The 16,660-nt window shown below is 38.5% G+C and overlaps 1 protein-coding gene across 3 annotated transcripts in view; it reads right to left on the minus strand.

Moving 5' to 3' along the window:
• The window catches only part of LanB1 (laminin subunit beta-1), a 584,100-nt gene that overhangs the window by 106,326 nt on the left and 461,114 nt on the right, over positions 1-16,660 (minus strand). For all 3 annotated transcript variants that reach the window (XM_067141389.2, XM_067141390.2, XM_067141391.2), the window contains exons 21-23: positions 12,765-12,989; positions 6,439-6,638; positions 2,930-3,026 (exon numbers count right to left, since the gene is read on the minus strand). In XM_067141389.2, the coding sequence (XP_066997490.2) occupies positions 2,930-3,026; positions 6,439-6,638; positions 12,765-12,989 (522 nt within the window). The remainder of the gene's footprint in view (positions 1-2,929; positions 3,027-6,438; positions 6,639-12,764; positions 12,990-16,660) is intronic.

The raw sequence follows: 16,660 nt of genomic DNA on the forward strand, positions 1-16,660 counted from the left end.
AGAAACCAGTACTTGGAAATTTCGTGTGGGAGGCTATGGATAATTATACAGGTCAAAGGGAAGTTTTCAACAGTGAATTCGGACCAAGAGGTGGTGCTGAAAATATCAGCGAAATCGTTGAATGTTTTGAAAAGTTCTTTGACAGTAGTGTAGTAGAGTTAACTGTGAAAGAAACTAACAGGTATGCGGAGCAATATCAAAATGCTTGGGGAAATCTTTTTTCGTTTCGGTCACCCATTCGATTCCGGACACCTGTCACAGTAAATGAATTTTATACTGTGTTAGGTTTATTTCTGCTGATGCGCATTGTACAACAGCCAACATCTTGGTCTTATGTTTCGAAGAGCAGTGTCATATCAACACCTGGATTTTCAGATGTCATAAGTAGGGACACGTTTGAAATGATCTGTAGGTGTTTGCATTTTATAGACAATAACAGCTTGTTTACATACCAAGGGCCTCCAAAACTGTTCAAAATAAATCCTATTCTGTGTCATTTGAACAACAAATTTCAGTCCCTGTACTTACCACAGGAAAATAGTGCTACTGATGAAAGTTTGACTCTGTGGAAAGGGCGCCTCTCGTTTCGGCAATACTTGCCACTAAAGGCCTCAAAATTTGGTATAAAAACATTCAAATTATGTGGGTCAAGTACTGGTTATTTGTGGTGTTTTCTTGCATACACAAGGAAAGGAACTCTCAGTGAATCAACTCTTATCACACCAGAAACCCCGAAAACTGCAACAATTGTCTTGAAATTCTTAGAACCTTTGTTAGGCCGCGGACTCACCTTACGGATGGACAATTACTACATCAGTCCAGAATTAGCGAGGCCTCTAAAACATCATCATTCAACAGATTGTGTTGGGAAACTGAAACTGAACAGAAAAAACATTCCCAAGGAAGTAACGGGGAAAAAAAAAAAAAACTTGAGAAGGGGGAAATAACAGCTAGGCATTCTGGTCCCGTCACTGTGCTAAAATGGTGTGACAAAAAAATTTTACGTTCGTATCCACATACCACAATGAAGAAACAAAAAGTGTTACTAAGAGGGGGAAAGAAACAGTAAAGCTTTTATGGGCAACAAATTACAGCTATGGCATGGGGGGGCGTTGATCTCAAGGACCAGTTACTACATATGATTTTAGTTGAAAGAAAGAGAACGACTAAGTGGTATATAAAGCTGTTCAAAAGACTCGTGAATGCAACCGTCCTAAATTCTCTAATATTATTCAAACAAGTCACAGGGACAAACCTTGAGCAGTTATCTTGTCGGGATCAACTGGTAGGAGGTTTGTTTACAAATTGCGCTCGCTCGGGCGGGGAACGAAATATTCAAGGAAGACGCGCATCAGATAATACAGTTCCAAGGTTGCAGGAAAGAAATTTTATCAGGAAATTAGCACCCAAGAGTGAGAAATCCAAACCTCAGAGACGTTGTATCGTGTGTTCAAAACACGGCAAAAAGAATGTGTCGGTGTACTGCTGCCAGAAGTGTGACGTGGATCTCTGTCTCAAAGAGCGCTTCGAACTTTATCACACGAAACTAAATTACTAAGGTAATGTGAAACAATGATGTATTTATCTGCATATACATAGTTCTATCATAAGGAATTCCAAATTTCATGAATATTGGGCTACTCTTATAATTGTAGTAACGCTTTAAGTGAATCAATGTATTTCAGTCGCGCATAGTTGAAATCTCATCCGGCCGCGGGGTAGGAAGCTCTTTAAATGGCTGCGACGCTGAGGGGTTAAAAACTTTTTATAAGGGACAGAACATAGTTAATAGCCTAATAAAATGTATTAGTTATTTTAATCTTAGAACAACTATATGCAGCTAAAGATCCCTAAATCAACGTGAAACATGTCCTGCAATTTGATATTTTAAAATGTAGATGTAATCAAGTGCGATTATATCTTGTATTGAATAGGTGGATCCTCAAGGAATATTCTTCTTTTTATTGAGGTAAGTGGAATGTTCCGAGCTGTCAGTGGAGAGTTGGCATCGAATGACATTAGTAGACAAATAAGCTTAAGCAGAACTTTTAAAAGTAGGAAAGATCTTAAGATGAATATAAAGTTGGAATTCAAGAGGAAAAATTGTAGAAATATTAATTTATAGGATGAGGTGTAAGGGATTGGGATAATTTATCAAGTTAAACGTTTGATAAGTTTCAAGTTCTTTGAAAATATTTAAGAAACGGCTAGGAATACAACTGATAAGGAACCTGCCACTTGGGCAACAGCCCTAAACGCAGATAACTGATGAATGATTAATGATTCCATTAACATAATTACAAAAAATTCAATAACAAGTTAAAGGTAAACTGACTTTGAAATAGATGGCACTATCCCCAAACTTTCTTAGCCATGCTTAAGATTTTCCGGGCACTTCAACATACAGGGGGCCTGTCCTTTTCCCTGGCCTTCCATAGATACTGTAAAGGTTTATGGTAAATAAATAATGAATGAATGTTTAAATTTGCACTTTTTTTTGTAACTGTGCCTGGAATATTTTCCAGAAAATTTAGAGTAACTGAAAGAAAAATATGGAAAAAAAGACCTCAGAATATAAAAGAGATGTAAACGAAACACTAGGTCTGAATGGATATCATTAAAATAGCAGTCAACATGCGTGTTTAACAATGACGAGGTTTTATACCCTGCAAACTACTTTTACATTTTTCAGAGACTCAGCAAGTGCCTTTCTACAATTTTTACACACAAGCTTATTTTCACAACGGAATGTTATACACAAATTTTGACATAAGGCAGGTATCATGTTGCTTATCCCTAGCGCATCCTACTTGTATAGCTACCCTTCTCATTCATAACAGATGATAAGCCTAATATTTGTCAGTAACGGAAACTGAAATTACATCACACCAAGAGATTTACTTTGCAAAATTGTAGGCATTGGACTTACCATGACACTCAATAGTTGGATTTCCCCAAAAATTAGCCTGGCACTCGTTGCATTGACGGCCTCCAAATCCTTCCTTGCATGTACATTGGCCATCAAACTGAGGACAAAAATTTGCAGAAATGATTAGTAATGAAACAACTACTACTACTACTACTACTACTACTGCTGCTGCTACATGCAGAATGTTAACCAATAATTGTTACAAAGAACTGAACATACCTTCAGACTGCTGTTAAATTCACAACAGATATTATGAGAAATTAATACTCATTCCTTGTTACATACAATATATACTGTACAGAAAATTAACTAGCTAAAGTTGTAGTAAACAATCAAGTTACTGACAACATTGTTAAAATGAATGGAATAATGATGACTGTGCTGAACAAAAGATCAGGAAGATGGAATGAAAAATAATACAAAAGGAAAAGACAGGATTAAAAAAAAAATTGTGGCAAAAATACATTTACTAATATTTCAACTTTGAGTTATCACTACAAGAAAGTGTTCATAAAATGGGTAAACCAGGAGGTTAAAAGATAACAGAAGTACTGATACGGAGATTTTTCCAATTGGAGGATTTTCTTGAAGATTGAATTTTCTGAGAGAGAAATCATGTTTTTTGTTTAAAGGGGCCTAACATCAAGGTCTCAGCCCAAGGGAGAGAAATCAAAGGGGAACTTACTTTTGATAAAGAATTTGTCCTTCAAAGGAAGAAAAGGTATAGTCAAAAACTGACTCTTACACCAAGCTTACAATTCTACTCTAAGTTTTGAAAGAGTAAACAGATTTGTTTACAAACCAATCGAAATTCAACTTTCAAGGTACCTAAGACACCGAAAATAACTCTGTAGTGAAAAGTAAATGAAGTAAGAACACACCAGGAAAAAGATGGTTAGATGAACTTCCAATGATTTTTAAAAATTTCAAACCTGATTGTTACCATTTTATATAAAATTGTGTAGAAGTTTTGTTCAGGGTGTAAGGTTTGCCGACTGGTTGAAGAACAGCATGCATTTTGGAAATTAGCATTTTCATACTGAATATGCAAGGAGTGCAGTATAACGATTTCTGTGTGAGAGAGAGAGAGAGAGGGGGGGGGGGGGGGGGAGAGGTCTGTGTGTGTCTTTTTTCTAATGTGTGCAGGCACTTGGATAGAATACACTAACTGCAATGGTGGGTTGGTTACAATCTTCATTTAACTGTGCATGCCTCAAAAGCGAAGATCATTACACTATTTGATGTGTTCTTGTGTCCAGTGACTGCATGTTAAGTATTGTCTAGTGTGTGACAATGATGAAAATGAGGTAGGTAGAGTTTGAAACCTGGTGTCAGGGCACATAGCCTATTGTTGCCAGACAATACCATGAGCTCTGCACACGTGAACACTGTGGAGAGGTTTAGAATTGAACGCAGACTCTAGCATGCAATCTAGTTATTAAGAATTCTATATCACCACCTCTGCTGCCTTGCCGGCCAACATTCTGGAGGTGAAATACACTGACTGGCAACAGAGGCAGATAAAATTTAATGCTAGTCTATTAGAAACCTTATCAAATTCAAATATTATGACATTACAACAATATGGCAATATCTCCTAAATTAATTAACCCACATGAAACATTTCAGTGCAATAGTGGAGAAATATTATTAATTGTGACAATTACAACAGTGTATCAACAAGAATTTGGAAACGTCAAAACCTGGAGCTCTGCATGTTTCTATGGTAGTCCCTTTCTCCACTTCTTACAACATATTTCCACTTTCTCAGTAAAGAGTTTTACAACCTCTAACCGCAGTTACACCGGTGATTAGATCAGACATGCTCAGGATGCAATCTTGAGCGCAGCCCGAAGTTGAGCCAGTACGTCAGGGAAATGATTCCTAGCATGTCTCCCAAGCATATCTTAGACATGTTCTCTCAGGTTTAGATCATAACTACAAGCAGGCTACACCATGCATTCAATCCCGACTTCATTCAGGTACTCACGTTCATGGACAGCAACATGTGGGTGAGTTTTGCAATGCATTATGATACAATTCTCACTAATGATAGGTGCAAAAGGCACCAAATGATGCACTAAAATCTCCTCGATGTATTAGTGGGCTGTCAGACTCCCATTCTCGACAAACACAAACTCCGTACACCCATCAATGGTAATCCCAGCCCAGACTATGACAAAGACTCCACTGAACTGTGCCTCTGCAGAGAAAGTGCAGGGAGAATAATGTTCCCCAGGCCTTCTCTAAACTCCCTCCCATCCATCTGGTGCCTTAAACAGAATCTGGACTCGTGCATTAACACCACTGAGCTCCACAGTCCAGTTTCAGTGGACATTGGCAAATTTCAACCCAGAGGCACGGTGCTTACATGTAAGCAGAGGTCCTGTGGTGGGCCTCTTGAACTCTAAAACCACTTCATACAACCTCCTCCTTACTGTCCTGTCGCTGATGTTTGTGCCCTGTACTTGTTGCAAATGATTTCTGGTCTTCACACATCTGTTGTGTGTCAATTACAAGGAATCTGCATTAAGAGAAAGCCATCACTGCACTTGCAGTGCTTCTCTTACGACCAGAACCAGGCCTCCTGGTGTAGATATTGTCCTCTCTGTACCTTTTCATAGTTCTGTAAATGTTAGAACAAAGCATACCTATGATGTCTGCCACAAAGTGTATACTGCGTCTATCTTCCGCTAATACCACAGCCCCTCCCACGTTTTCAGGAGAAAGAGCCATTACAACCCGACTTTGAAGAGAGACTAACTGTTGTAGACAAGCTGTTATGTCCATAAAAATACACGGCATGATAATTCACAGCAATAAACCGTAAGACAGCTGTTTGTGGTTATTCTTCTCCAAAGGAGGGAAATGGCAATACTAGTGTTGTGATTGTCACAAACAATACTATTTCTCAATTATTGTGCTGAAACTTCTCAAATGGGCTGATTATCTTGTAATATATTGCAATTTTGTTTTAATATCATAATATTTAATTTATACAAAGTTAGAAAAGCAGACAAATATTAAATGTTGTCTGAAATACTTAGTGTTTTGCTTTCATTACTGATGAGTGTATGTTTCCACCAACAGGGCTCAAACTGACTAAACACTGTGTCAGACAAAGACTCAACACTCGTGGCCTTCCGACGGGCTTGTTCATAAGAACAGATCTACAAAGACTAGCAGAAGTAAATCATTTCAAATACTCACTCAGGTTTAGTAGAGATAATAATAATGGTATTGACTTTACATCCCACTAACTACTTTTACAGTTTTCGGAGACACTAACATGCCAAAATTTAGTCCCACAGGAGTTTTTTTACATGCCCGTAAACCTACCAACACAAGGCTGACATATTTGAGAGCCTTCAAATACCACCGGACTGAGCCAGGATCAAACCTGCAAAGTCGAGCTCAGAAGGCCAGCGCCTCAACTGTCTGAGTAGTAAAGATAAAGAATATGTTACACTAAAGAAAAGTCCATCTCATATTGATAGGATTTTACTCACCAAATTACACTGTTCATCAGTAGAGCCAATAGGATCACAATCACATGGTTCACAACCTGTTCCACTAGCAATTTTCCAGTGATTTTCGGCACACTGATCACATTTCTGGCCAATAACATTTGGTAGGCAAGGACACTGGCCAGTGTTCCGATCACAAATGCCACTCGAATTGTCAGTTCCAAGCAAATCACATACACATTCTACAAAAAAAGAACAGACAAACTCAGAAAACGTTGCCAAATGAAGATAGCAAACTGCAAGTGAATCCTCAGTTTCAATTTTGGTAATTCTCTTCTGATATATACCAAAACAAAAACAAAAATTTGCACACAAAACTAGTCCTGGGGTGCCAGTAATATAACATAACCTCAAGTGCTAATACATAAAAGTTTCTGGGTGAAAGTACAGCACATTTCTTAATAAAAATTTAAAAAAATTAAATGCATGAATTAAGTTTGACACAAAAATTTCACAGAGTATCCAAATAATAGTATTCTCTTATAATTTTTTTACTATGAATTGTGAGGTTCAACACTGCAATATAGTCTGTGTGACAATCTTAGCACTAATTGGCTGTCCTCCAAAATTCATCAAGAGCCTTCGACTCCTATATGATAACATGTACGGGAACATCCTTATGAATAATGGACCTGGAGAATGATTTGAGATCACTACTGGTGTAAAGCAAGGATGTGTAATTGCTCCCACACTATTCTCAATTTTTGTTGGAAATGTACTTCGCCTTGCTAAGGGTGAACTACCACAGGGCATAGAAATAGAACACAGATTTATTCAACATTAGCAGACTGCGTGCCAAGACCAAGATTTCTACTGCCTGGATAATGGAACTTCAGTATGCAGATGACAATGTTGTTCTGGCCAGCTCAGAAGAAGACCTACACACCATCCTAAATGCTTTCACAAAAGCACACAGAAGTATCAGTCTATGTCTCATCCAAAAGACACAGATATTGTGTCAGTCCGCATCCAAAGCCAATGCTACTGCTCCTACCATCACATCACAGCCTATGACAAAATCTTGCAAAACATCCAAACCTTTGCATACCTTGCTGAAATTCAATATCACCTGAACTGTGCTAGTGGAGCATTGTCATCTACGACAAAGGGTCTTTGATAACCATAACATCAATACTCAGACAAAACTTCCATGTGTACCAGGCTACTGTAATACAAACACTCCTTTATGAGTGTGAAACTTGGACCACTTACAGGAGGCATACAAAGTGCCTGGGGAAATGTAATCAGTGCTGTCTGAGGAGGATCGTAAGGGTTAAATGGCAAGATCACCAAACTAACATCAGTATCTTGGAAGAAGCCTGTACCATGAGCATTGAGGTTAAAATCATGAAAGGGACCAATGACCTAGATGTTAGGCTCCTTTAAACAACAAGCATCATCATCAAAATCATGAAACATCAACTTCATTGGACAGATCATGTCATTCGTATGCCTGATTTTGGCCTCCCAAAGCAAATTATGTATGCTCAACTGAAGGGTGGCAGTCATTGCCAGGGTGGACAACAAAAATGGTTCAGGGACATACTAAAGTCACACATGAAGAATTGCCACATCAGCACCACTAAATGGGAAAGAAAAGCAGCTAACAGCCTGGTATGGTTATCGTCTTATCCAAGAAGGTCCTAAGAACTTCTAACAACACCAGAGATTTGAAACTGAGAAGAGAATTGCTCGGAAAGTGTGGGTGTTCCTCAGGATGAATAACCCTCGAACAACTGGATCTCACTGCTGGCAATGTTTGCTACCATTTTGCAAGAATTTGTGGCTCGAGGATTGGTCTCCACGGTCACCTAAGAACTCATAGACTCACCAGTACCATCTGAGGAAGACAATCATACTCGTCAGCAAGTGATAGCCTATCATCATCATCATCATCATCATCATCATCATCATTGTCGTCTTCGTCATCATCTGCGTCAAATGGGAAGCATTTTAGCCTCAAGTGGCTACTCAGAATTGTCCAACCAATCGAGTACTACAATGTCGCATTATCCCACCCACTTAATGCAATGCATTCCATGAAAAATTACAGTGTGTTAAACGTCACTTGCACCACAGCAAAATATATTTACTTCATAAAAATGACTACAGCTGAAACAGCTTCCCATTTGACACAGTCTACAAAATAATATGAGTGAAGTTTGACATATATGTTTTTATTGCCCATTAATATTCCACAGAATTACCACATTTATATGTCAGGTCGGGGAAAACCCTGCTACCATATGTGACAATAGACAGTACTACTTGTGATTGTCTGGTTGAGGGTTGGGCAGTCAGTACCAAACCCGACTAAGGGAGAACCAATGGCTAAGGAGGCTTCGTGAAGCCCTTTTGCATGAAATGACACACAAATTCACCAAAATGCTGCTGCCTTGCAGGTGTGGTAGGAGACTGCCAAAGACTAAGGGAGATTACCCCAATAGAAAACCCTCTACAGTGTTAGGCCTAGCAAGCCAACTGAACAGTGTTGATGAGTTTGTTGCTTTCAAAGCTAAAACAAGCCTTGGATATAAAAGTGTTAATATTAGCAGACATGACAACAATTCTTCATGCAATACACGAACCTATGATGGCCAACAACCTGAAGCTCATCGGAGATGCAGGAAGAGACAGACAATACACAGGAAGAAACAGCTCAGAATTGAAACCCTCAATATCCTCACCCTTACTGGCAATTGCAAAGAAATTGTACACCTCAATGACAGGCGCACATTCGGGATTTTAGGGTTGAGTGAGATGAAATGTAAAGATTCAGGAAAGAAAACCTTATGAAACGGTTTTATACTGTACAGGAGCAGGAACTCTAATGAAGCCAGAAATGGAGTTGCTTTCGTACTCCACAAAGATGTTGGCAGGCATAAGTTATATGACTGACAGAATCATTAAAATGAAATTAGGCTTCAGCCATGTATACCATGCCTTTTTCCAAGTATATGCCCCACAGGCAGGCCGTCCTATAGATGAAAAAGATCAGTTTCTTGTAGATCTAGAGGACCAAATAAAGGAAGACAACATCACAATTATGGGAGACCTGAATGCCCAAGTTGGGACAGATAAGCAAGGCTGCAAAGACTCCATAGGCCCCCATGACTATGGTGGCAGAAACCAGGAGCGAGAAAACCTGATAGACTTCTGTGCACAGAATAACCGGAGCATACAAAACTCTTGGTTTCAGAAGAGAGACAGCCATAAAATCACACGGTACAGTTGTGATGGGAAGCAGAGGACAGTAATAGACTACTGTATATAATAACTGATAGATGTGCTAGCCAGTTCATCACTGATGACAAGGTTATTCCAAGTGAAAGTCTTGATGGTGACCACCGGGTTTTGCTTGTGCACATTGGGAACATCCATGTGCAGAATGCCAAGCACAAGAAAATGCCAAAGATACAGACCTGGTTGCCAGGAGAAAATGAGAAGAAAGAATACCAAAGAAAAATCTCACCCAAATTACCAAAGAATGAAAAAAGAGGAGTAGAAAAGAGGGGCTGTGATTCAAGAACACACTGGTTTTAGAAGCTGAATGACTATGCGGGCCTGCTTACTGCTGCCTTGTTGGTGGTGCGCTGAGTACGCAGGATTCGAGGGAACATCATACATCTACTGTACTTCATACAATAGACCAAACTTGTTATTCTACAGTTCACACCTATATAAGCCATAGAAATCCAAAAATTAAAATCTGAAATGTTCCCTCCTAGTCAAAACTATTTAAAAAGTAACAACAACTTGCAGTGGGCCATCACACATTGCTTCACAACTAGAGTTAATACGTGATTCTACTTCACAAGTAGAATGCAAGACAAATGTTCTTACAGTTTTTATTTAAAACTATGCAAGCGTGCTTAAAAAATGAAAGAATGGTCTGTTATATCACAACATTCGATATAGCGGTAGCCTATTCTTTTATTCTTATCACTGGGAAAATATGATAATTGATATGTTTTGAATGATTTTCTGGCATTACTTTATTGCAGGGAAAATAATGTAATACTGCAATGGCAGCAGGAATTCTTTGCAGGACTCAACACACTCTTTTCTTGCACTCGTGAACATAGTCGCCTACAGTAACATGAAAAGTGTCTCGAGCATAATATCTAACAAGTAGAGGCCAGACCCTGCGGTCAACCAATTTCACCGAGCTTCAATGTACCTGTGGGGAGACACTCAACAGTAACTTGTGTATAAGGGTTTCGTTTTTGAAAAAAATTAGGTCAGATGTCATCACATAGAATCCGCTTCGGACAAAGTGGAGATGATAGAACACTAAAAGGCAAACCAATTTTACTTAAACATGTCAGGTCCGCAACCTAATAACTTCTGAAAAATTGATGAATCCCCGATTCCAATGCAAGGCATATATACTTGGGAAACAGCGAAACAAAGTGGTGGCCAAGTGGTCACCATACTTTTCTGCGAACCTCGTAGACGTGAGTTCAAGTCTCATTGCAGCTATAACTGTTGTACAAAATAAATTAATATATCTGCCACTGTGGTGTAGTGGTTAGTGTGATTTGCTGTGATTAGAGGACCGGGTTCGATTCCCGGCTCTGCCACGAAATTTGAAAAGTGGTACGAGGGCTGGAACGGGGTCCACTCAGCCTTGGGAGGTCAACTGAGTAGAGGTGGTTTCGATTCCCACCTCAGCAATCCTGGAAGTGGTTTTCCGTGGTTTCCCCACTTTTCCTCAAGGCAAATGCCGGGATGGTACCTAACTTAAGGCCACGGCTGCTTCCTTCCCTCTCCCTTGTCTATCCCTTCCAATCTTCCCATCCCCCCCGCAAGGCCCCTGTTCAGCGCAGCGAGGTACTCGGTATCCTCCCCAGTTGTATCCCCGACGCAGAGTCGGGAGCTCCAGGACACTGCCCTTGAGGCGGTAGAGGTGGGATCCCTCATTGAGTCCAAAGGAAAACCCGACCCTGGAGGGTAAACAGATAAACAAGAAGAAGAATAAATTAATATTTGAGGGAACGTTAAGATAAAATTTGGAACAAAATTATTATGCAAACTGCAATACACTTTTATTTTCTACCTGTAATTAATATAGGCCTAAACGTTCTCACTGATACTCCTGGATCTCTTTCTCTGCCTGTATATATATATATAAAGTAGAACATAAAGTAGAACATAAAGTTTCACTGCAATTTGATTATTAATTTTATTCACATTTTTACCTTCACATTCCCCGAAATAATTATTTAATTTGTATTTTAAAAATGTATGTCTATGGCGGAACTCGAACTCACGTCGTCGCAGTTCAGAGACAAGTACGATGACCACTCGGCCACTGCTCCACTTGTCTGGATTGCAACTCTTCAAGTATATACCGGTACATGTTGCATTAGAATTGGGGGATTCATAAATTCTTCGGAAATTATTAGGTTGCGGACCTGACAAGTTTAAATACAATATGTTTGCATTTTAGTCTTCTATCACCTCCATGACGTCCAAAGCAGATCCTGTCTCATGATATTTGTCCTCACTGTTGGAAACTATAACCTATTTTCAATATCGTCTAGTACCTGGTTCACTGTGGCTTTGGTAATTAGAAATATTTCTTCTGACAACTCTAAAGAGTCATTATTTTTTAGTTTGGATCGTCCTTTGTCTTCTTCGGTTTATAAATAGTCTTCATACAGCAGTAAAGCTTCAAACTTACGTTTTCTACATGCCTGCATTTTGAAATTTTAGCAGCTGTTAAGAGGTTTAATATAGGGCTGCTGCCAGGTTAATTTAACACAAGTATTAACAATTCAATTTGTTAGAGTTAACAATTCTTGACGAGACGACCATTTGTTAAATTATGTGTTAAGTCTCCTTAACAGCAGAGTTAACACTTAACATTTGTTGAAGAAACCGGGCCTCTGTGTTTGATGACCCTCCCTCACTGTGTTAAGCAACTGAATGATGCTCTGCACAAGATTGAATTATTGTGGTGGCACCAATAAGGCACTCTGGTGACCGTTCTAGATATTGCAGATCACTGCATCTCTAATCCTTCTTCAACAATAGGTATGTGTACCAAATTATGCTCACATTGGCCAATTCCTTCTGTATGCTAAGTGTTCTAGTCCGAGAGTATACTTCGTTCTACTTGTCTGGATAAGTCAATCTTATATATCTCATTTACAAGCATAAAGGATATAGATGTCACACAGAATGTACACTGTTGTTACTCAACTAGCACTACAAATAACAAAAGACAAAACTAAGAAGAAAAAACATAAAAATGTAAGCCTACAAACAGAATAGCAAGAAAGTGAATATTTTTTTCAACTTACCAGTACAAAGCTGATTAATAGCATCTCCATAATATCCAGCTTTACATACATGACAGTTGAAACCCTCTGTGTTGAACAGACACTGTAAACATTCCCCTGTACGCACATCACAGTTTCCTGGACGGGAAATATCAATATTTTTGCTACAGTTGCAAGCACGACAAGATCCTCCAGGAGTTTCTGGATTGCCAAAGTAGTTGTCAGCACAAACATCACAGCGAGCCCCTAATAATTAGAGAGAGAGTTAATATAGAAAAATTTAACATTCTCAAATATGAATTAATGATTAGATAAAATATAACAAACAATTAAAATAGCACAAATAGCACAACTACACTATTCTTAAGTAGTAGTTTATAGCAGACTGACATCATCACTGGCTTCTCTCCAAGCCAGCAGTGTTTCAAATCCTGCCCAATGCAGAGGGGGTAGGACTGAAATGAAGACATATTCCTGTGGTTTGGATTCGATGTGAAATTGGAAGACCAATGGCTATGATCATGATATCAATAGTCACATAAAACTCAAAGTTTGCTTGCTTGCTTGCTTGCTTGTTTGTTTGTTTGTTTGTTTAAGCTATTATTCTTCTGAATTAAGTTTAAAACAGCTCTTGCTCCATCTAGTGTCATGTATACTTCACTATATAAATCTAGATGTAGATCTAGAGAAGACCTATAAATAAAGGCACGTGTTTTTCACGAAGTGCAAAATTGCTAAATTTTTGCAATTTTTTTTTCAAATTTGGCTCAAAATGCGAAACTTTAAGCAAAATCACAAAATAATTGATGGAATCAGGTAGAATTACTCTTTGATCCACGAAGAAAATGAAATATGATTTTTAAAATGATGAAGTCTCATCTAATAAAGCAAATTCACATTGTACGAGAACTTTCAACATCAGAATATCTTTAATCATACACAGTGTTTAGGGATCAAGTTTGTAGTTCATATAGAGCAGGTGAAGATATTGATGTGACTGCTACTATTCTTTCCCTAAAATCAGAATATGGCCATTTTGAGGAAACTAGAGTGAAGGCTTTGCGGATCTCAGTCAGTAATGTTGATAGTCAGAGGTCATTCTCAATGTACTGTAATATAATATTTAACAAGAGAGTAGTTCTGACTCTCAGTAATAGGGAACTCGTATCTTTGTACTTTCAAAATTATGTATAAATTATGTACGTAGGCTGGGCCCTACCTGTTAAGTGACAGGATATTTTTTCCAAACATCCTCGCTCTGATATATGTAATGTGTTTTCAGCAGAAGAATAACACTCGTGTTTCATGTATATATGTAATAATAAAATATAATAAAATAAAATATACAATGGATGATAACTGATTGACAAAACAGATATTCAAGTACCTTTTGGAGAAAAAGTCAACAATGATCTGAATACAAGAGGTCAAGAAAGATTTAGACAGGAATAAAATACAACAAGAGGAAACTATAGAAAGAGGGACTGCTAAAAGGAAAGTTTTAAGAATGGAAGGATTCCAAGGAAGAATGAAAAGGAAACCTGGTCCAAAGTGGTCTGAGGAGAGAAGAATCAAGCACAGTGCAATGATGAAGGGATACTGAAAAGGACAGAGGAGGAAACAAGGAATGATGAATTGAATTTGAAATTGGCATGTGGTCTCCAGCAGGCCTCATCGTAAACAAGAAGAAACTATGTTGTTTTACTGCAAATGTGCTTTCAACTACCTTAGCTTTATTGCTGAAAGTGGAAATAACATTTAGCAAAATTATTGACAAAATAAAATTAAAATAACAAAAAATATAGCAAAATAACTTATTTTTCATGACAAAATTAGGCAAAACATTTCACCACAAACAGGTGCCTCTACCTATAGAGATGCCAGCCTTAAAAGAAGGCTATCGATAATATGTTCGACTCGTTGGCTGAACAGTCAGCGTACTGGCCATCGGTTCAGAGGGTCCCGGATTCGATTCCCGGCCAGGTCGGGGATTTTAACCTTAATTGGTTAATTCCAATGGCACGGGGGCTGAGAGTATATGTTGTCTTCATCATCATTTCATCCTCATTACGACGCGCAGGTCGCCTACGGGTGTCAAATAGAAAGACCTGCATCTGGCGAGCCAAACCCATCCTGGGATATCCTGGCACTAAAAGCCATATGACATTTCATTTCATCAATAATATCTGCCAGAACGTGAATTAGTTCATTTGTTTTGTGTCAACAATAGGGTGGCGAACTGGACATTCTGTCGCCATCTGTCGTGGCAATCGTTAATTATTTTGTGCTATCTCGTTCGTTCAAATATGACCGAAAGTCAAGAAGAATCGTCTGCTCTGGAGCGCGGAAACCAGATAAACGTACGATGAAACCTGGAGGCGATGAGCAGCCTGACTTCTCTGGCTCGCTCCAACCTTCCCACTCATTGGCGGCGGTAAGAACCCAACGCCACTCACATTATTCAAGTGTTCCAGGGATATGCAAGGGGAAGGAGAAAGAACTAGGCTTACCACATGAATTGATTGTTACACCAAAATGAATACAAGACACTATCTTTTATTTTGGGCATGAAAAAAAAAATATTGAAAATTCTAGAGACCAAAACATCTGATCTCATGTTACTGCCTCTGACTCAAAACGGACAAAACTGTCGTATACTTTGCTATGGTCACTTCTTCACTGTTGAGCTTTACCTTGCAACATACTGTGATTTGGAAGCAAGATTAAACTTTCTGCACCAGAGGTGCACTCAGTGAGTTAGTGTTCAAATTTGACCTAAATTTTGCTTATATTTCCCACACAATGCTGAAGAAATTTTCAGTTGGAACACTGCTGAGATGATCTAATAAAACAGTCAAACTTACCATTCTCAGCTAACAAAAGTTGCACACACCAATTTCATCTTCCATGTTTAATGAGCCATGTCACATCCATTCGAGGAGTAGTAAAAATTTCCTGATCAAAATTAGCGAATTGGTATGTGGTAAATTCAGAGTGAACTGGTATGCAGTATATTTAATATTTAGTCTCTAATTTGCTAATATCTACCAGCAGATTTCTAAATATTGATATGATATATTGCACCGTATTGTAGAAAGAAAAAAATTTGTTCCCAAAAGGAAGTCCACTACCTCAGCATGCTTCAGGAACTCGCTGCTGACAAGCTGAGAATGTACTCGCAACCCTATTTGTAAAATTCCCTTATCTTTGAGTAAAACTGACTTATTTGCAAAGCTGTCATTTTTTCCCCCTAGATGTAGAGAAGGTGTATGATGAAACACCTAGGGAAAATATATTGGCCATACTGAGGGATTATGGGATCAGTGGTACGTTGTTACAGGCATCAAAATTGACAATCACACTGCAGTAAAAAGTGATGGTAGAATGAGTTCTTGGTTCAATGTAGCTGCAGGGGATAGGCAAGGCTGTAATCTTTCATTCTTGTTGTTCATAGTTTGCATGGATTTTTACTGAAAGGTATAAAATGGCAGGAAGGCATTCAGTTGCGTAGAAATACAGTAAGCAATTTGGCGTATTCTAAATAATGACTAGATCTTAATGGTAAACTGTTCTCAAAACCATCAATATAATATCTTGGAACATGAAGACATACAGCTAGTATGGTATGTAAAATAACTTTTCCAAGACTAAAGTGATATCAAATGAGAAGAAACCCAAGAGGATTGAATGTCAGATAGAAAATACTGACTCGAACACGTAGATAATTTCAAGTAATCAGGACGAGTATTTTCACGGGATGTATAGTTGGTGAAATTGAATCAAGATGTAGCAAAACTAATGAAGTGACATCAACCCAACTCCATAAGAAAGAAGATACTTCTCGAACAAAATTACCTTTACATCACTCTGTTTTCAGACTGACTTTCGTGTGCAGGACCAAAAACTGCGTGAACTCC

The sequence above is a fragment of the Anabrus simplex genome, chromosome 2, assembly GCF_040414725.1.
Source record: "Anabrus simplex isolate iqAnaSimp1 chromosome 2, ASM4041472v1, whole genome shotgun sequence".
Taxonomy (NCBI): domain Eukaryota; kingdom Metazoa; phylum Arthropoda; class Insecta; order Orthoptera; family Tettigoniidae; genus Anabrus; species Anabrus simplex.